This window comes from Daktulosphaira vitifoliae, unplaced genomic scaffold, assembly GCF_025091365.1.
Source record: "Daktulosphaira vitifoliae isolate Bord-2020 unplaced genomic scaffold, ASM2509136v1 Scaffold_4, whole genome shotgun sequence".
Classification (NCBI taxonomy): Eukaryota; Metazoa; Arthropoda; class Insecta; order Hemiptera; family Phylloxeridae; genus Daktulosphaira; species Daktulosphaira vitifoliae.
Genome location: NW_026099575.1, coordinates 20,946,615 through 20,968,873, shown reverse-complemented (window position 1 = coordinate 20,968,873; position 22,259 = coordinate 20,946,615). Strand labels below are relative to the sequence as shown.

Below are 22,259 nucleotides of genomic sequence, written 5' to 3'. Positions count from 1 at the left end.
ATTGAAATTTTGTTAACCCAATCCTTTTGATTTTGAAATCCTGAGTCTTATTTCTAATATATTTAAATTAAATGTCTTATTTGATTCTTTTAAATTACCGAAAGAATACTGATTTTGACGGAGAAAAATGGCTTTTTATAGTCAGAAGGACGTAGTCTAAAGATCCCTAGCGTAATCTTGGAAGCTGATGCTTTGTATTCAAATGGATTAATTACAATGAGGGCCATACTTGTAGGCATTACTTAAAAATCTCTAAAATATGCAGATGCTGCTGATTACTTCAACAAGATGCATTTTGTGATCTTTTGATTTATTTTTGAGCAAAATCTGTCGATTAGAAGTGGAATAATCGTGTATAATGACACAAGAAATAACGTAGCAAAATACATAGCAGAGTACAACCAAAAAGCAGATTTTAATTCTAGTCATATCTTTATTTTTTTTAGGGATTCTTTCTATTTAAATTAGTATAAAAAACTTTAGCAGAGTATAAATTAATTACTCTAAAATCGAGAAATTTTGAAACTAATTGGTTTTAAATTTTATTTATTAATTGTAACGACATTAACTGTGTTGCAATTCGTCTTTATTTTTTAGCGTACTATATTGTAGTATTAATATATTATACTACATAGTATATTATGTATTGTAGTTATTAATCGATATTTAATTCTTTGATAAATATAACCTGATTATAACATAAACTACAAATAATTAGTTAAATATAAATATTTTATTAACATACAAAAGTATAATATAAAAGTTTTTATAAAATGACATAGTAGATTGTATTGAATTTTAATTATAATTTTATAAATGTGTATTTAACTTATATTCTTAGTTTTATTTTAGAATATAAATGCAAGTAAAAATTACGGATCGTATGCCCAATTTATACCACTCAAGCATTAGCTCTTCTCAAGGTAATTCAACAAATAACTAATAAGGAACACAAATTACATTATAATATGCGACTTATTCAGGACTATCAGCATTCAATTTATTCATCAATAGAGCATCTAAAGTTTTTTTTGTTTTCTTAGTATCGTCTAATAAAATTTAATATTATAAATACATTGTAATATTACAATTAACATTTCAATATTTTTTTAAAAAGGTTTAATGATTTCCTGAAATTATTAATGTAGGCTATGGTTGTTTAAATTTCTCAAATTGTTTAGGCTCTATCTATTCATTAAGTTTATTCAAACTATACGCAAGATTAGGATATTTTTGTTCAAATATAAATATTATATACTCCATTAAATATATGAGACGTTCTCCTCAAAAACACTGATGGATCGTATTCATTATCATGCAAATCAATTAATAACTCGTCTTTTTTTACTTTAATTAAAAATAGGTATTACCTCCAATAATAATTATAAGCCATTTGATTAAGTAGTTTTTTCAATATGTTTGGTGTATACCATGACTATGAAAAGCCAACATAATTATTAATTTCCTGGAGGATTTTGTGGTTGAAGTTATTCATTTATTTGAAAAAAGTATTACTCTATAGAATAAGGCTTTTCTTATTCATTTTGCTGTGTAATTGTTGAACTCTGTTTTTTTATGACAAAGTACACGGATTTGATTAAATGGATGCATAAGTAAAAATATTGTTACTTTAAATGCGCTGGGAGTTCCTCAATTGTGTAAGCTTCTCGATTTCTGTTTCTATCAAAAAGTCGATACATTATCATATATGCGCTTGATTTTCCGCTAAAAGCTCTTTCAATTTTATGTGGTGGTATCTGTGTAATAGTTATAGTCTCATAATTGTGGTATTTTCCAAAAATGTAAATACATACGGTAGTAATAATATCATCATTACATTCAAACCATTGTCCCGACTTGAAATCTTTTATGTATGAGTAATAGTGCCCAAAAGTGGCTTCACCTTTATGAATGATCACTCCGTATAATTCAAATATGGAATTATAGCCATCCACATCCATTGAAATGATAAATGGAAAAGATACTCTGACAAAAAAATTTCATACAAAAATTCATAACAATGTTTTTTTTACGTTTATATAAACATTACGTACTTGTCATTTATTTTTACAGGTTTTAGACTGTTTATGTTATAGGTAGTCCTACCTAGATGAAAACATAAAATATATGGGAGCTCTTTAAATTTTTGTCCCTTTAGAAATTTGCTTTTTTTTCCACAAATGTCACAAAAATGTTCGTCTAATATTTCAGGTCTTAAATATTGTTCTATTGCATATTCCTATTAGTCAAGTATATTAATATAAAAAACAAATTTATTAATTTAACTTTAATTTTGCTTTTTCTACATTAAACATATAATTTTACGGTTTATATATATTTACCAGCGAGTCATATGATGTCTTTCCATCAATAGAGCGAATAGGCAGAGAAATATCAAAAAATGTGGAGTACTGTTCTTTACTTATATTGCACATAGTACAAGTAAGGTATTCGACCTGAATGCCTGAAACATGATAATGAATAGTAAACACGATGAACTAATAAAATACTAATCAAGTCTAAAAAAACAGTCATGTTTATTTTTATAGTAAATACATTATACTTGCCACTGAATAAATGACTAATCATGTTAGCGGACGATGAAAGTTGCAACTTCTCGTCCAAGATGCCCAAAAAATAACGACCAAACTCTTGGACGTCTTGCTGGATATCTGTGTCCTTCTGAGTCCAATCAAGACTTTTTGTTAAGCCATTAGTCTTGACCGCCGATGTGTCAGGTCCAAGTAGTTCTACAAAAAGCCTTTGAAGTTGATAAGCTACGTTAAACCAATTGTCGTCACCGGAATCATTAGGGAATGTCAGTTCCAACAACTCGTTACGAAACTCCGGCGTATGGAACAAGACTTGGATGAAAGAATTTAAATAACAAGTTGCCCCTTGGTTTTTAATACCACGGCACACTGAAAAATAATTTATAAAGTATTGGCTATAATTGAACATTTTTCTTTACCAAATACATATTTTAAAAGTTAAACTGTTATTACCTGGCGAAACATTTTTAGCTTCAGTTTTTGGAGGTAGACTAAACAGTGGTTCCTTTGGTTCTTGGTTCTTTTGCGGAGGAGTTTCCACAACTTTTTCAACACTTAGGGTAGATTTTAAAGTGTTGAATACCATAGACCAAGAATATATCTAATTTTATTATTATAATTAACTTTATTAGAAAAAATTCAAAATGTGGATTTATAAGTTTAAAAATTATTGATGTTAAAGTCTTATAATGGTGATTGCGTTATAAACTCTCTTTAGGGAAACGCAATTATGTTATTATCAAAATATAGCTATTGTATTGTTTATTCAACTTTAAACGGGTAATGTATTTATAATAATATTAAAAACCATAATATACGTGCTTTAAGCTCATCAAGATTTGATGGAATCGTCAAATTTACTATCTCTTCTTTTATCGTTTTCTTAATTTCGGGTTTATTATTACTATTAACTTTAGGGCTTTTTTCGTGGTCTGATTGTTTTGCATCAAGTTTGATGCAGATGCAACAGAAACACTTTTTATATGTTTGCTGTAATTGATTTTTGCTATATGTCCATACACTGTTCTTTTTATTAGTTGCTAAAGTTCGTTAAAGAATTAAGCTACAAACTTTTAGTTTTAATTTTAATTACTTACATTTTTTCAAAGATAATTTTTTTACACAAGTCCATGTTCCTTTCAGTAATCCGAATAATGCTTTACTTTTATTTAATGTATTGTGAACAATTTTTAAACCCATTATACGTTTAATAAAGACAAGAACTAATCTTTTATTAAATAGATTTCCTTAGAAAATTTTTTATTTTTTTTTATAAAAAATGACTTAATTAAAAGAAATAAATTTTTTTATGCTTACTATGATTATACTTAGGGATAAAGATTTTTGCATAAGAATACAATTTGTTAAGTTTTATAACGACGCGCAATATAGTAAAATAAAATAATTAAACTTTACAAAATTGGACTGTTAATTTAATTATTTGTACTGTATTAATTCATTTATTTACACGACTATCACCAAGGATTTAAATTTTTTATATAACAAGTACATTTTTTTAAACTATGTGATCATGATTTATGTAATAAACTTCAAAAAATATATTATTATTATATTAAAATAAAAGTATACTAAATACGAATCATTTTTAGCTTCGATGCGAAGCTGAGAAGGTATTGGTTTTACTAAGAGGTGTTTTTTTTTTTTTTGTGTCTGTTACCACTTTTTCTCAGCTCTCACTGAACCGATGTCTTTCAACAATACGTCAAAAGATCACAAATCTTATCTAGTCGAAGACATTACCCTCAAAATTGAAAAAATTTTCCTCATTTCCCTTAATAGGGGTAATCTCCAAAAAAATTTAAATTAAAAAATTGCTAATTTTTGACATTTTTTCATGTTTTTTTACTTAAAATTACCATAAATTTTTTAAAAATGACAAAATTGATATAATTTTTTTTTTATAAATACGTGAGGTATTTACCTATCATTTTGTATATTTTTTTTATAAACATGACGCTTTACCATACACCCATAAGGGGTAATTTAAAATGATAACTTTTCACTAAAACTTTTTCAACCTAACTTTTGAAAGTGTTCAGGAAACTCTGACACTTTTATATATAGCTTAAATTAAAGCTAATTTAATATTCTTTATTATAAAAAAAAATATTTCGGACTTTATTATGTATTCACAGTGATAATGGCTACTGAATCCTATTTTTGTGTTAAAATTCTCGATTTTATATTTTTAACTTTAAAATGCTATAACTTTTTGAAAAAACGTATGGATAAATACAATTTTTTTTTATGATAAATACTATTTATATACCTCATTCATTCGACATACTTTTTTTTTAATAAAACCATTTTCCTTTATATATTTATATATTATAAATATATTCATATATTACTCTTATAAATCATAAAACTTGTAATCAGGAATAATCCACCAATTTTTTAATATTAAACACTATCTACAGATTTACATCGAAGCGTTTTTTATTATTTTGAATCACTGTCAAATATCATTATACTTGATCCAATTATGCCACGTCACCACTGTGCTGCGACCCCCCAGTGATAGGTTTTTTTTTTTTGCAATGGCTAAATAAAAACATCTTGAATGAAGAATATTTGATATTCCATGTGTTTTATTCAAGTTATGGGAATACTAGTGAGATTTTTTAATAAAAATTAATTGGGAAAGTTGTTTTTTTTCGTTATTTGTATAATTTGCTCATTATTAGCTAAACTAGCTTAGTTAATAAAAAAATAATAATAATAAACTTAATAATTATGCCGAATCATACCATAGAAGGCCATGAGGTGGATTTCCTCTTTTAAATATTTTTACGCCACAAATATAGTTTTTTTTATTATTATTACTGAGTAAACTAATAAAAAAATTGTATAATATATTCAAAATTTCTTAAGGGGGCATGAGTTGAATTCCTCTTAATATGGAAAATATACATTGTACATACAACTCAACCCAACCATAATTAAGCTAAGTTATGTAAACTTGCTCCATTAAAAAATCATCATACCTTAAGCATGGTTTAAGATGACAAATTTGACTTTTTTCTAATTAATTAATAATTCTTGAAATAATTAATGAGATTTTTACTAATAATAAAGTTTTTCTGCTCAAAGGTAATTAGAATTCATTTCCGAGACTTGTGTTTAATTAAAATGAAGGACGTTTTAAGTATTATCAAACAAATAATGTTTATTTATAAGAAATTGGATTCTTTATATATTAGATAACGGTAAGTTATCTTTTAAGCGTGAACGCTCTTTTTGGCCACTAATTCAACAAAACCATAGCGTAAAAACTAAATGTTTTAAAAAGTCACGTCTTAAATGGTAGTGGCGGTAACGAGTGTTCCGTATGCTTTACAGTAACTATAATGGGTAGTATGGATACCACCGAAAAGCATTGTAAATGATTGATGCATTGCAACCGTTCATCGTACTATAAAACCACAAACATTTCGTACACCATATGTTTGTTACAGTTCAATGGTGGTCGTCCAAATTCGGATTCAAGTTCAACAACTGCATAATAATAGCAACATATTATATAATGAACTTGTGCATCACTGCTTGCAATTTCAATAGGCTCACAAATTACTGTCACCGTCGTATAGATTTGTACTAAGTAAAATTATTACTTTGTNCGTCGTATAGATTTATACTAAGTAAAATTATTACTTTGTACAAATAGAGAGCGATATATTATATCGCTCTCCTGAGAAAATTTGTAGCTGTTTATAATNTGTCACCGTCGTATAGATTTGTACTAAGTAAAATTATTACTTTGTACAAATAGAGAGCGATATATTATATCGCTCTCCTGAGAAAATTTGTAGCTGTTTATAATGTACTCGAACAATTAAATGGAAGCGACGAAGTGTTGAATATAAGCATTAACACGTTTGCAGGATTTAAAAAGTATTTGACTAAATTTTATTTCAATATTTAAACAAACTTAATTATCGATTGATTACGATATCGCCATAATCTAAATATAACTTAATTTTGTATTCAGATGATTGTAGATGATTTGTAATTATTAAAAAAATTACAATCATATATTTTTATGTTAAGTAAGTCATAAATGTTTAAATTATATATCGTCTACCATAGAAGTACAACATATTTTTACTATCGAATACTTTAATTAAAAACCGTTAAACGGATCATATCCTATAAAATTGACATTGATATTCTCGATTTGTTATTAACTTTGAACAAATTTTTATTTATTAGAATATTATTTTAGACGAAAAAAACATTTACAGTCAAATTATCAAAAAATAGTTAATATGAATATAAAATTAATATAATATAAAATGAATTGGATGAAATTATGTCTCAATTATAACCACTAAATCTTAAGCGGTTAAATAAAAAGTCAATGAAAAATCTCAAAATTTTTGACATTGATTAATATCAAATAACTAGGGCCAGGAATTCAATAATGCATGTTCTATATTTTAAGATTATCCTAGATTCGAAGCCCAAAATTCGATTTATTTAATGGAAAATTCAAAAATGAATTTTGAAAATATAAAACCATATTTTTATTATGTATTGATAATAGTTTAATACAACTTCAAAGAAAATTATAAAAATAAAAAAAGTATATTTTTTGTTTTTGGCATTATTATTCTGTATTTTTTATTTTATGGCATTTTAATAGAAAAGTTTTTATTTCATAGCAATTTTGTAGAGTATTTTTAATATTTTATGTGCCAGTATTTTATTTAAATTTTTTTGGAGCGTTTTCATACTTTCAAGGAATTTTTATAATTCAGAAGTTTATGAACATTTTTTTTATGTTTTTAGGGAATATAAATCCAAGCCCTACAAATTATTAACTTTTTTTTAAAGAGCATCACCTTTTGAATCTTTGAATTTTTATTGTTAAAAATATCGATTCATGACAAAATATTTCGGATATTTTATTAGTATAGCGAAACCAAATTTTTACGCTGGTTGTAAAATATTAAGCAATGATAGTTTTATTCATAATTAATGTTTTTTTATGTTTTTATGTAAGTATACTAGTTTGTGTCAGTATAAGTAGTAAATATTATACGTATAGTGTTCTCTATCATTAAATTTAAAATCAAAGTAGTTTTTATTAATTTGCCAGTAGATGGCATTAGTATGTTATCGATCTAGTTCTATCGATTGGTCGGTTTCACTATCAAAGCCCCTTCTTCGCACTTCATTGTTTATCAACACCAATTTGAAATTCGATAACCGTGAACCCGGTAAAACTAATCGATATTATGAATTCTTAAATTGTTTCTTTTACATTTTATTTTTTATTTTCGAAACTGTTCTTAGCTAACAGTAACACATCATACCATGTCTTGACTGTCTGTTATCATGTTGCCTGAAGTGGATGGAATTGAATTGCTGTATAAACGATTTTTTCAAGAAGCCCAAGAAGTATCTAAGTGAGGAAATTTGATTATTTTAAACAGATATTTGATTTTTTTTTTACTAACAAAGTGTTTGTGTTAATAGGAAACCAATCAACAAAAAAAATGTCCAAAAAATTAAAAAGGGCTCAAAAGTTTATAAAGTAAGAAATTTAAAAATTATATCTTTGACGGTTTTTTTAATAGGAAATTAAAATTGACTTACAGCATTTACAGCAAGATGGTGGATGGACAATGTATCTTTCTGAAAATGCATCGTCTTTTNTAGTAGATGGCATTAGTATGTTATCGATCTAGTTCTATCGATTGGTCGGTTCCACTATCAAAGCCCCTTTCTTCGCACTTCATTGTTTATCAACACCAATTTGAAATTCGATAACCGGGAACCCGGTAAAACTAATCGATATTATGAATTCTTAAATTGTTCTTTTACATTTTATTTTTTATTTTCGAAGCTGTTCTTAGCTAACAGTAACACATCATACCATGTCTTGACCGTCTGTTATCATGTTGCCTGAAGTGGATGGAATTGAATTGCTGTATAAACGATTTTTTCAAGAAGCCCAAGAAGTATCTAAGTGAGGAAATTTGATTATTTTAAACAGATATTTGATTTTTTTTTTACTAACAAAGTGTTTGTGTTAATAGGAAACCAATCAATAAAAAAAATGTCCAAAAAATTAAAAAGGGCTCAAAAGTTTATAAAGTAAGAAATTTAAAAATTATATCTTTGATGGTTTTTTAAATAGGAAATTAAAATTGACTTACAGCATTTACAGCAAGATGGTGGATGGACAATGTATCTTTCTGAAAATGCATCGTCTTTTGCAGTTCTGTCAGCAGCTCGTTATGCTGTGTTTGACAGATATGCTAAAAAATCTGATGAAGCATACTGGATGTCTTCATCAGCTCCAATATGTCTTGCTAAGACTCTACAATCATTCGGGAATGCACCAAATGTGTCTTCAGAAATATTAATTCCTAAAGTAAATTTTGAATAAACATTAATGTATAGATGAATAATTTATTATTATTTCAGGTTGTTGGTATTGGACTGCGCAGTGTATTTGAATTAATAAAAGAAAGTAGGACTTCATCTCCTGATATTTGTACAAAAGCTTTAATGGCATTATTGGATATTATTCAATATCAGTCACCTGAAGCTTTAAAAGACGAGCCTTTTGAAGTCATAGGTGAATAATCTTTATTAGTTTAATATACATTTAAAATATTAAATTATTTTAATACTAATGTTTTTAGATCCATTGTATGAGTTATTATTAGACTTAGCTATTGGAAACTATGATAATAGTACTTATAATTTTAAAGCAGTAGCATGTTCCTGTCTTATAAGTTTAGTAATTGTTCGAGGAGATACCGGTAAAATTTTAAACACACTTACAACATTGATTATGTGTCCTCCAGATTCTTCTCCTAAAAAAATTATTGTAAGTTATAGTTAAGTATAAAGTTTTGAATAGGTGTTAAATCTCTAAATTTATGTTAAAAAAGTTTAGAAAATGTGTTTTTTTTTTTCATCAAGCAAATACCCTCATCAAAATTGTGTTTTTTTTTTACTTTTAAAAGTTTTGGTCATAAGTATTGTGCAAAATTATAATAATGAGACGTTACAAAAAACGTCTATAGTTAAGTTAATCGAATTCTACCATAAAATAGGAAAAAATTTTCAATTTTCAATTTAGTCTTAATATAATAATTTATAATCAAAAAATTTCGCTACAGTTAATAATATAAACATACGTACATATTTGTTTGTAAAACATAAATATAGTAAAAATAAGGATTAAGAAATGATATTTTTTTAAACTAATAAATATGTTAATATTTAAATAATTATGTTAACAATAGTAATCAATTTTTTTCCATACTAGTTGCCAAAAGTATTAACCAATTTACAAAAATGTGTTCGTGTTATTACACATGGTGACTATGAGATACCTGACTGGATTAATTATGGAATACCAAAATCATCTGAAATAGTTACTTTGAATTTAAATTATCTTAAAAGTTAGTGATAATTTTTTTTTTCAATGATAAATTTAATTATACAAATGAGTTAAATAAAAAAATTATTTATTGTAACCTATGTATACATTTTATATAGGTATTAAAGGTTTAGCTTCTGATGGAGATTATTTATACATTTATTCAGAGTACGGTTTTCACAAAATAGGAACTGGATTTGGTGGGACAGTAAGTGGTCATCCTTATGTCAAAGTTGCTCGAACAACTAACTATTCTTTGAATTCTTCAGATGTTTGCCTTGGATTTTATCAAGTGTGTAATACTTTTATACAATTTTAAATGACTAAATTTTTCATAACATTTTAAAAGTTTATAAAATTTGATGATTCAATCAATTTATTTGAAAATACTTAGTTGACATATAAAATGTTCAGTAAAAATGATTAAGCAATTTTAAAAATTACTTTTCAGTTCTCTATAAGTTTTACACTGAATATTTGAGAATAAATAAAAGAAACATTGTGTTATTTTATATTTCTACTATAATATGCTTTTAATATTTTATTTCATTTAACTATTTTTTTTTAATACATGCTTAATTTCCCTCAATAAAATAGTACTTGACATTTATTTAACAAAATTATTTATTTTACTTTTGCTAAATAATTAATATCATAAAAATTATTTAATATAATTTGTTAATAAATGTCTAATTATTATTTTTCTAAGAAATTACTTTACCTAAGAGTGCATAATATGAATCAATCAACCATACAAGAAATAGAATTCTTTGATAAAGATACCTTTAAAAAATTAGGATGTGTACAAATAGATGCTTCTGTTACATTAGACTTATCTCGTAAACCTGTTTTCAATGATAAAGACAAATTATGCTTTTTAGAATATTCAGTTGTGAGTATATAATTATATATTTAGTATAAACTGTTTAAATTAATTTTTTAAAAATTTATTTCTTCTAATAACTGTTTAATAGAATAACTATGTAGTAAAAAGTATAGATCCTAGCTCTGGAAAACTTGTTAATGAAGTCCCTTTGATGCTGAGTCGTCGTAATGTTAGAATTTACGGTGTGTCAGAACTTTGGGATTCTATCACAGCTGAAAGTGCTATTAACAACGCTACTGATGAAGAGGTTGTTTCTGTTGCTTCTTTAAAAGATAGTTTTATAATATCTCTTAAATCTGGAAAGGTAATTATAAAACATATTTTTTGTAATGTGTTATTAGATTGAAATCATAAATGTTTTCTACAAATTAGTACACTGGTGCAATTACAGGCAGGATATTAGTGTTATATTTTTATTAAATTCATTTTATCTAATTAATTTTTTTTATATATAAAATTCTAGGCAATACAATGGTTGAAAAATGATGGACAAAATACAATAAACTGTTACAGTTCTTTGTGGTCTGAGCTTACTCTACCTAATTTATGTAAAATCGTAAAAGTATCTGCTGGGCATGATGGATTACATTGTGTAATACTAAGTGATATGGGTTCGGCATATTTTTTGGGTATATCTAGGCGTGGAGAAGATGGTGATCAAGGGCGATATAAAAAGCAACCCAGGATAAATAAACCTAAAAAAATAACTAAATTAGATGGTCAATTTATAATTGATGTGGCATGTAACAATGGGACTACAGCACTTGTAACTAAAGATGGGTTATTATATATGTTTGGAAAAGATGTAGTTTACTGTGATCAGAATACTGGTATAGAATTTTTAATTTTATTTGTTGTAATAAGTACTTTAATAGTAATACTTCACTATTAGGTCTTGTAAGAGATTTGAAAAATGCTAAAATTGTTCAAATAGCATTAGGTAAAGCTCATGCGATAGCTTTAAGTGTTAAAGGACATGTTTACAGTTTTGGAATTAATAATAAAGGACAGTGTGGAAGAGAAATGTGTGGTTCACAAATTAGTAAATATAGTGAGTATTATTATTATTATTATTATTTTTTTTTTAAAGGTTATTGCTTCATTTTGTATTTTTATTTTACCTAGATTATCCTAATAAATCCAATATTGAACCAGAAGAACAGATAAACAATTATAATGGTCAAAGTAGTATGAATGATGATAAATTTAATGGAGATATATGTGAACCAGGAAAACATATTTGGAAACATGAAGTTTGTATGATTTGCACTGTGTGTAGAGAATGTACAGGATATAGCATCAGTTGTTTAAGTAGCATACGGTCAAATCGAAAACCTGGCCAGTAAGTTTTGTTACACGTTAAACAAAAGTTTATTAAATGAGAGGCTAATTTTATTTATTTTTAATTTTATTAATTTAAATCCCTGCTTAAAAAATCATTTAAGATATTTTTTTTAATATTTTACTTAGTGAATGTGGCTGTGGAGAGGGTGATTCTGGATGCTCCATTTGTGGTTGTTGCCGTGTATGCGCTCATGAAGTGGAAGATAATTCAGAACTTGCGATACTGGGACCAAATGGTACTGGAGATATAGCAGGAATGATGAGACTTGATTTAATTTTTGGTATTGGAGGTAAGATCATTTATCATTCACTAAAATGATAAAAAGTTTATTTTATGAACAATGCCTCACATTATTTACAAATTATTTATCTTAACATAAATAATTTATATAAATTATATAGTAAAAACTCAACAAGAAGCAAAATTAGGAGATCACCTAAAAACACATTTGAATAAAAGAGAGCAGGAACAGAATTTTCATTTACTTCAAAATGATTCTGTAAAAGAATATGATTCTAATATTGGTATTCAGTCAGCTAATAATACTAATATCCGTTTTCAAGGCCAAAACAGTCTTGTACCCAGAAACTTTATGGGTAATTCATTTTAAATTAAAAAGGTTTAAAATATATATGTATATATTTTTTTTTACATTTAGATGATACTATTAGTAATCCTGGTAGTGATGTTGAACGAGATAGTACTAGAGTAACATCCTTACCTCCAGCTCGTATATTCTTACCTTCAGACTGCCCAGTTGTTCAAATAACTTGTGGCCTTCATCATACAGGTAATCAAAAAACATAAAAATAACTTTCAATAAAACTTTGTTTACATTATATATTTTTAATTTTAGTTTTATTACTAAATAATGGTGAAATTATTACTTTTGGGAGTAATTCAAATGGACAACTTGGGTGCAGTTTAACTATTAGTAAAAAAGGTCCAACTATATTAAAAATACCACGTTTAAAATATCCTATTATATGTGCATCTGCGGGCAGTAATCACACTGCATTAGTATCAAAGGATGGAAAACTTTACACTTTTGGGAGTTACCTAGTAAATTTATATATTAATCATAATAACAGTTTATTGTTATTATAATTGGATTTTTAATAATTTTTAGAAAAGTCAACTGGGTCGTGATAGTGGATGTAATCATGTACCCTTAAGTGTGGATGATATAAATCCTCCTCATACAAGAAAAGCAAAACAAGTAATGTGTTGTGGTGATCAGACTATTGTAAAAGTTGATGAAGCTCTAATAAACAGCAAAATATTATCTATTGTTGCTAACAATGATACAATTTGTAAGTAATAATTTTACCTAATTAAACATTTTTATTTTTCAATTAAAGGCGGCAATATCTTCTAAAACAAAGTGATAATAATATAATGTATGATCAAAAAATATATTCTGCATTGTTTTTTAAAATACCTATAATTTTTACAATATGATTTTTTAATAACAGTAGATCAAGCAATAAATAATTAATGTAGTTGGATATAAAATTAAAAGATCATTTCTATTTTTCTTTTATATACAGCTTTTTAAATGTGTAAAGAAAAAAAATAATAAATAACTTTATTTTTTATTTGATGTTATTTTTAGAACAATATTCAATTTTTTGCTCTTCTGAAAATGTAGTGTTTTACATTTGTTTTATATAAATTTGAATTCAATGAGCTAAATTTCTATAATGAAAATAATTTTAATAATAATTACTTAAATTTCAAAATAAATATTAATGAATATTTTAATCATTAATTATTAAATAAATAAAACTCATTATTTTGTAACTATATTACAATATAAATGACATAATTATTACTTAGAAATAATTATGTACTTTATTATTAATTCAAAAAACAATGGGCTATTTCCCTTTTAATGTGTTATGTTATCTATTAGATATTTTGTGTTAATATTAAGTAAACAAATACTTACACAACATTTTACATTATGTTATGTTTTACTATTAGTGGTGATGACAACAAATAAATGCCTGGCTATCAATAAGCAAGATGGTACATGCAATAGTCATTCGGGAAATAATCAAGTACAATTTAATGAAAATAACAATGGAATTTGGTGTTTTGATACATTATATAATAATTTATGGCAGTAAGATTTATTTAAAGTTGTAAAATTTGATATTATAATAAAACTGATAAATATTTAAAATATTTTTATAAGAACTATTAATTTTGCTAGTTCTAAATTGAAATTGTTGCAGTTTAAATGAGTCTAACGAAAAAGCTACTGTAACATGTTACAATGTTAATAATTTAAGCAAAAAGTACTGTAATAGTTGTACTTCATTAAGTTATGAATTGGCATTACCTCCAACTGCTGGAATATCCATTTCTAGAATTCAACTTTTAATTAATTTATTAACATGTATGGATATATTAGGGCAAAATTCATGTATGTTTTCTAATGGCATGTCATCATCACAATATAACACATCAAATATAACAACTGTAAATGAATCAAAGAAAGATTACTCGCACATAAATAGATTTGCAAGTTTGTATACAAATTTGTATTAATAAAATTTTAATGACTCCTGATGAAATATCAATAAAACTAGGTTTTGATTTGGGTTAAGTCAAAACTATGTATGTTTGATTGAAAGAAAACAATAAACTAAGATTCTTATTATAAAAATACTTAACTTAAATTTCTCCCTAAAATTATTCTATTCTAAATAAATTTACATTTATCTTTTAGTTCAAACAATTTTTTTATTCATTTTTGTCCATCATATATGTTTTGTTTTGGTTTTTTTATTGTATTAAGGTAATATTTTATTACAACTGGTAATAAATGATGAGTATTTTTTTTATACATTATATTTCATAAGAAATATTCAATATTTTTATTTTTATTGTTATTTCCAGGCCTAGGTGGAGGTTGGGGTTACTCTGGTCATTCAGTTGAGGCTATTCGTTTCTCCGTTGATTGCAATATACTATTGGTTGGATTTGGTTTGTTTGGAGGAAGGGGTGAATACACAGTAAAACTAAAGGTAATATATTTCATTATTATAAGTTCATATAATTAAGTAATTGGTCAATATAATTTTCATTTAGTTGTATGATATTGGTTTGGATGGTGGTGATCAGGAATCAGAAGGCGAGTTGATGACAGAAACTGATGAGCTTACCTATGAATGTGCTCCTAGACAAAAACATCCAGTAATATTTGATGAACCTGTAGTCCTTTATGTAAGATATTAGAAACAATATTTTTTCAAAAAGAAAAAAAAATTTAATTTTTAGATATGTTTTTATATTATAAACATTTATAATATACCTGCCCATTTGAACTAAACAAAATTTTTACTTATTAATCTACTATTTAGTCATCAAATATTTTTGATTGTAGAAACTGAAAGTACACTGTGATTCTTTTTATAACAGACACTTAATTTCTTTTAAAATATTAATTATGTTAAGAAAATTATTTGATAATTTTTAATATCATATATTTCTTGAATTAACAGTTATTAATTACTTTTTTTAATCATTCCTTATACCTTAGAAATGTAGACTGGAGGTTAGGTGCAAGTATGGCAATTTTCATCATTAGACATTTTTCATCCCTCCTAATTATAATAGTGGGAGTGGAAAAATATTAATAACATTGAAATACTAATCCTAAAGTTTTTATCTACCAGTCACATTCTTAATTAGATCATTTTTTATTTAATAAGCTTGTAAAAATATGTCACTTAAAAATAAAAAATAAAATTGACATCCTTTTAAGGTATAATAGATGAATTAAAATGTAATTAATAACTAATAAATCAAGAAATATATGACACTAGAAAATATCAAAAATGATATTTCAAACATAATAGCCTTGATATTATATTATATTTATCAATAAATAAATATACATATTCATAATTATAGGCAAACCGTTGGTATGTAGCTTGTGCAAGAATTAATGGACCATCAAGTGACTGTGGCTCTAGTGGCATGTGTAGCATTACTAGTGATGAACAGTAAATTATTTTCAATTATTAATAATTGTACATGTTTTAGTTAAAAATGTTTCAAATATTATTCATTGTTTATTTTAGAATAACCTTCACATTTAAATCCTCTCGTAAATCAAACAATGGAACTGATATAAATGCCGGTCAAATACCAGAAATTTTATATAGAACTATTATTCCTGATTCATTGTCAATATCAACTATTCATACAGCAAATAGTGATACTCATATGTTGAGTGAATTTTTTTCACGCAATGTTAACAAGGTATTAAAGAAATTTAAGTTATTAAAAGTACTTTTTACATTTTATTCATTCACACTATGCATTAAAAATCATATTTAGGCTTATTTCTTAGGGAATATATCAATTCACTCAAACGAATTAATAATCAAACAATATTTATTTTTGTAGTATTTTTAATGATTTATCAAAAAAAAATTATATTCTCTATGGTTTTTAAAGAAGATTCTATGTTAAATATATCAGAGGGAGAAAGTCACCCAGACTATTAGGTCTCATAGGCAGAAATATTTTCAATATGTCTTAATCATCTTTTTTTCTTCAAAAGCATCCAATAAACTATAATCAATGATTGCCGCCTATCTATAGACTATAACTTTGTGTAAAACTTTTATTAAATTACTAGGTAATTTTTGTTTTTTCTGTCGAATAAAGCAATGTATAATTATACAATCTCTATAATATCTATTTATAGCTGTAATAAAACAACAAGATTATTATGACTAACAATATCATATGAGTATTTAAAAACACTATTTTTAAAAAATTGTGTCTAAAAATTTCTTAAAAGTAAAATTTAACATGATGAATTTCTATTAAAACATTTTTATTTTAATGCTGTATTTGATTAAACTTTTAGGAATGTTTTAATTCTTTAATAAAGTTATTACAATGGTCTTGGACAACAATAATTCAAATCATATCAGAAATATGTCTTCCATACAATCAGCAAACATATTTTGGAAATATGACAAAAACGGACCTTACAGCTCTATGTGAACTTAAACGCTTGACTTATATAAGTCAAGCGTGTTTTCATTTATTAAAGTCTTACATTTATGAAATATACCCTGATCAAGGTAAGGTATAAATAATAAAATTGTTGATAATTTTTAATAAATTAATTGTATTTTTAATTTTATAAGTTGACAAAATTAAATTAGTTGAAAATGAATTGCTGGCTGAAAGTATTGTAGAAGTACGACAATTATTACAAAATATTTTATCAGATACTCGTCCAAATGAAATATTAAAAACTGAACGAATATTTTTGGAAAATAAAGGTTGGTATTAACCATTTTATAAAATCTGTACCTCAGAACTAGACTANCCATTTTATAAAATCTGTACCACAGAACTAGACTATCGTATGTCATATTCAGTCTATTTTTCGGAAAAGCATAAAAATTGAAAAATAAAACTTCTTTGATTCTCTACAGAAATTTAAATAAAAATTAACATGCTACTATTGTTGATCTACAATAAAAAAATCATATGGTTAATTCTATTAAGTTTATTAGTTTATTAGTCGTATTAGTTAATTTTATTAGGTGAAATATATCAATCTATGTTTTTTTGGCACAAACTTGAGTTAGGATTTAAACTCTTAAAATTCTGATAAAATATGGAAAGGATAAACTTTAATATTGCATACAAACATGTAACTACTCTGATATATATGTTTAAAATTCATTTCTAAATTTTATTAAATAATTATACTTATCATAATACTTTCTAAGCTGTTATATATTAATGAATATATTCTATTTTTATGCTTAAAAAATTTGTACATATAATGAATGTATAATAATTTATAGTTACAATGCAATCTAGATTTATTGTATTAGGTGAATGATATTGTTAACTAACATAATATCTTATTCTTCAAAAAAAAATGTACTAATATATCTTTTGAAAAATGTATAGATTTTAATATGCCAAACAAATGCGTTTTATTCCTATTTTTTATCTCTTAATAAATCTATAACAACTAGAAGTTTTTAATTATAAATATACAAATTTAATTATTTTTAACATGGACTATGGATTATAACTGCATAATATTTAATATTAAGAATATAACTGAACTATTAATTTAAAAGATATTTATATTTTTATACCAAGATAAATGACTATGTAGCGCAGAATTCCTAATAATAAAAATAGTCATGATTCCTCAATTAAAATTTCATTTTAAAATGTTAATATCTACAAAAATACTGGTTCAAAAGTTGTTATCAACCAGACATTTTTTTAATTAAGTGGTTATTTACTTAAGGGGTTAGAGATAGGGTAAAATCAAATTATTTTTTCTCAATTAGTAATATGTACAGTTTTATTTGTTTTTGAAAATAAAAAATTATAGATTATTTTATATTTTTGAATATATTTCATGAGACATAGTTTATGGTATAGATACATAGTTCTGTGACTTATAATTGGCATAACTAGTGAGTTATCAGATTTTTACTATTTTTGAGATATTAGTATTTAAAGATTTAAAAAAATGAGGAGCGTAGAAGTGATAGGTGATGCTCTATTTTTACCATAAATCACAGAAGAAATCTTCTATATTGCGTTTCATTCTTGCCTTTAACTGAAAAGTATAATTACTTTAAAAGTAATAATACAAATCTGGTTATAAACTAGTTAAAATTTTATTTTTCAATTCAATTTAAAAAATAGGTTCCCATTTAACTTTTGATTTATTCTTAAAATCTACCTTTAAAAATAAATTTTTATTACATTAAATAGGATATTAACTTAAGTTCATAAAAATAAATAACATTTGGATTTGTAAAATTTTATAAAAAAAACATATGGTACATGTAGTTTTATAATTGTAATCATTAATAAATCATATTGTATACTTTTGTATTTAGACTGAAATAACTTCAACTTTTACTGTATAGACTAAAAATATAATTTATTTTAATAACTGAGCTATACAGGCCATCTTATTATCAATATTTTAATTTTAAGATTAATAAAACTAAAAAAAAAAATATATATATATATATAAATAATTAATAGCATATTAATTATTTCGTTTTTAATGCATAGTTGAATATTACTGGTATTACTGACTATAGCTTTAATGAGGTTCGATAGCCGGTGTAAAAATTCTGTCAAATCGTAAGGTAGAGACGACCTCAGATAGTTGTGATATATCTTCCATAACTATTTGAGGAGATGATGATGATTGAATATTGATTTAAAACTTATTAGTTAATATATTTTTATAGGCGTATTGTATGGTTACATATATGAATTTAGTCTATTTAAAAATTTATTTAAATTGTCTCGAAGTGAATTTTGTTATATTTGAATAATAAATAATGTTGCGTTAAATGATTTAAAATACGAAGTACATATTTTACTATGTTTTAGGTAATGACGTCATAAAAATGATGAGATCTATGAAATGTCTAAATCAAATTTTAGATGAATGTCATGTTACATTTGTATCATTATATCATGCGTTTTACCCGACTCCACGTTTAAAGTTGAATTCTCTTTGGGAACACTTAAATAGAAAACAGGTATTAAATTTATTCAATAATTTGTTTACAAATTTTCTTATTATTATTTAAAATTTTTATTTTTAGAATTTTCATAGGAATAAACTTCTTACTGCAATAGTGGCCGCACTTTGCACAACAACGTTCCGACTTCGAGAATTAATACCTATATTAAAGTCAATCAGTTCAAATGAAAATTCTGATATATCAGATAATTTAGATTATCAACACTATTACCCGATTTTAGTCAATGCAGCTACAATTACGCTTAAACATAATTTTAAAAATGAACCAAACTGGGACGTTTTACTCTCTCAACTTCTCGAAATAGTAGTTACACCAGTTCGAAATTCCATATTAAATGGTAAAAAACCAGAAAATGATATGAAAATGCTTGCAGCTAATTGTTCGCATTTAGTTGCTAGAGTTGTCGCCGAACTGTCATCTCAAGCTATACTACCAGAGGTAAAAACTTAGTTAATTAATTAGCTCTTCCAATGATAATTCAGTCCTACGTTATTAAAATAATTTTAAACGTTTTTATAACATCATAGGATGGGATGGAAATAGCTAACGAAAGGGAAATACTTTTGACTACACCTTCAAGATTCGCCAAAATTAACCAAACCAAAACTTGGAATGCTGGTAATGGATCACCTGATGCTATTTGCTTTTGGGTAGATCGTTCTGATATAGCAATAGCGGGTTGTGGAGTTTTTGGTGGCGTTGGTACATATGAATATGAACTTGAATTGCTTACTGAAGTAAGTAAATTTATATCAAATTACTAACTAAATTAAATATTTTCCAACCATTATTTGTATAGAAAAATCAATTGGAGTTTGATGAACCTCATGGAAATCGATGGAAAAGTTTAATTGTAACGCGAGGATCTTTTGGACCTGATGATAGTGCAATAAATTATGTTGTAGATGTGAAATTCGATTATCCGATAAGAATAAAAGTAATAAGTGTTTACATATCTAAAACCTTATTTATTGGTACAAATTAATGAGTTGATTTTTACAGGAAAGAGTTAAGTATGCCATTCGTTTGAGAAATTATGGAGGTCGAACAAATAATGGCGACATGGGATTGAGTTGTGTCAAAGGACAAGATAACACCCAGTTTTCTTTCAACACATGTTCCTTAAGTTTGAATGGAACTACTCAGTCTCGCGGTCAAATTCCTTACATCTTATATTATAGGTAAGTAGAAATATCTTATACAAAAATTTCGTCATAAGATTTTGTTTAACTTAGACTTTCATGTATGCATTTTTAGTAATAACCACGATAAGAATTGCGATTATGAAAAGAAAATTTGTAATAAACTAAAAATTCGAAAAAATACTTTAGGTATACTGACTACTATCGTAAAAAAGTTATTAGAGCTATTGAATATCGGAAGTGTAAAAATAAAAAAAGATCATCTTGTATATAAATACTTAGGAGAATCAGCGATGGTAAATATTCTTTTACCTCTAGTGTTAGCACACATTGGACCATTAACTTCATTTTCAAAAGATGCCAAGGTATAAAAATGATTTTAATTTTAATTAAAAATCATAATAATTTAATATTATATAATTACACTAATATATTAATATATAATGATAATCATTAATACTTTAAAATCGTGATTAAAGTATATTTTATTGTCGTATGTTTTTTACAGAGCGCTATCCACGTTTTAGATCTAATTAGAGAGTTGTTACCAGCTGTGACATCTCTAAATTTATTTGCCGCTGACAAGTTAGACGTCTTGCATAAAGATTTGTACGATAAATTAGACAACAGTCCAAAACAAATAATAAAGTCAAAACAACAGACAAGCGAAATCAAGGATCTTAAAGGCATGACTACTTCTCATCATTATGCTTGGGTAGAAAGCAATCATCCTTACAAAGCCGCCACCGTATCGAATTACAAGTATGTTGACTGACGTTTATAATTGTAACTTTACATTAAATTAAACAAAACTAAAATTGTGGTGTTTAGAGTAAAATTTCCAAATGAGGTCAAGTGGTTATGTTTGGAGTTTGATCCACGTAGTTGTACGGCTCAGATAGAAGACTATTTACAACTTTACATTCCCAACTATAGAGACATTAATACAGATGACGACAACAAAAGAGTGGGAACTACACCGTACATACCGGTGTTAAAAAAATTCAGTAATGATCCCTTAGAATGGCCTTTCGCTGCTATTATGTTGCCTGGTAAGTAATTTGTACTTTTACTAAATTTTTTGTTGACGCCATCATATCTTTTAACAGGAAACGAGGTAATGTTTTCTATGGAAACGGCTTCAGACTACATGAAAAATGATAAGGCTTCTCGATACGGATTTCGATGTCTAGTGATTGGATACGAAGCCGAAGAGTTGAGTAAATCCCAAACGACTGGCTATGGTCTGCTTCATCTAGAAACCGAACTTTCATTTCTTGGTGGTATGTGCGTATCGACTTTATTGAAATGCGACATCACTCTACCTATCG

At 25.8% G+C, this 22,259-nt stretch overlaps 2 protein-coding genes across 7 annotated transcripts in view; one reads left to right on the top strand and one right to left on the bottom strand.

Annotated features, from left to right (window-relative positions):
• Positions 1-1,625: 1,625 nt before the first annotated feature.
• Positions 1,626-3,428, bottom strand: LOC126904981 (ubiquitin carboxyl-terminal hydrolase 47-like). Its single transcript, XM_050684385.1, has 6 exons — positions 3,006-3,428; positions 2,568-2,921; positions 2,343-2,464; positions 2,055-2,239; positions 1,815-1,986; positions 1,626-1,757 (listed from the first exon to the last, which is right to left on the bottom strand). The coding sequence occupies exons 1-6, from the start codon at positions 3,136-3,138 to the stop codon at positions 1,626-1,628; spliced, it is 1,098 nt and encodes a 365-aa protein (XP_050540342.1). The 5' UTR covers positions 3,139-3,428.
• Positions 3,429-7,742: 4,314 nt separating this feature from the next.
• Positions 7,743-22,259, top strand: part of LOC126905604 (E3 ubiquitin-protein ligase MYCBP2-like) — a 136,636-nt gene continuing 122,119 nt past the window's right edge. For 2 of the 6 annotated variants that reach the window (XM_050685476.1, XM_050685481.1), the window contains exons 1-31: positions 8,317-8,547; positions 8,618-8,675; positions 8,740-8,955; positions 9,009-9,162; positions 9,230-9,417; positions 9,862-9,997; positions 10,095-10,267; positions 10,685-10,867; positions 10,950-11,165; positions 11,325-11,691; positions 11,754-11,912; positions 11,987-12,203; positions 12,332-12,495; positions 12,608-12,802; positions 12,865-12,996; positions 13,063-13,268; positions 13,336-13,519; positions 14,193-14,334; positions 14,447-14,739; positions 15,114-15,241; positions 15,306-15,440; positions 16,131-16,222; positions 16,301-16,481; positions 17,098-17,317; positions 17,384-17,521; positions 19,629-19,780; positions 19,847-20,224; positions 20,314-20,523; positions 20,586-20,723; positions 20,789-20,967; positions 21,044-21,293. In XM_050685476.1, the coding sequence (XP_050541433.1) occupies positions 8,477-8,547; positions 8,618-8,675; positions 8,740-8,955; positions 9,009-9,162; positions 9,230-9,417; positions 9,862-9,997; positions 10,095-10,267; positions 10,685-10,867; positions 10,950-11,165; positions 11,325-11,691; positions 11,754-11,912; positions 11,987-12,203; positions 12,332-12,495; positions 12,608-12,802; positions 12,865-12,996; positions 13,063-13,268; positions 13,336-13,519; positions 14,193-14,334; positions 14,447-14,739; positions 15,114-15,241; positions 15,306-15,440; positions 16,131-16,222; positions 16,301-16,481; positions 17,098-17,317; positions 17,384-17,521; positions 19,629-19,780; positions 19,847-20,224; positions 20,314-20,523; positions 20,586-20,723; positions 20,789-20,967; positions 21,044-21,293 (5,655 nt within the window). In that variant the 5' untranslated portion in view covers positions 8,317-8,476. Of the gene's footprint in view, positions 7,985-8,054; positions 8,113-8,316; positions 8,548-8,617; positions 8,676-8,739; positions 8,956-9,008; positions 9,163-9,229; positions 9,418-9,861; positions 9,998-10,094; positions 10,268-10,684; positions 10,868-10,949; positions 11,166-11,324; positions 11,692-11,753; positions 11,913-11,986; positions 12,204-12,331; positions 12,496-12,607; positions 12,803-12,864; positions 12,997-13,062; positions 13,269-13,335; positions 13,520-14,192; positions 14,335-14,446; positions 14,740-15,113; positions 15,242-15,305; positions 15,441-16,130; positions 16,223-16,300; positions 16,482-17,097; positions 17,318-17,383; positions 17,522-19,628; positions 19,781-19,846; positions 20,225-20,313; positions 20,524-20,585; positions 20,724-20,788; positions 20,968-21,043; positions 21,294-21,436; positions 21,691-21,759; positions 21,981-22,259 lie in introns of those variants that run through there. The other 4 variants (XM_050685477.1, XM_050685478.1, XM_050685479.1 and 1 more) reach the window with 4 other exon arrangements.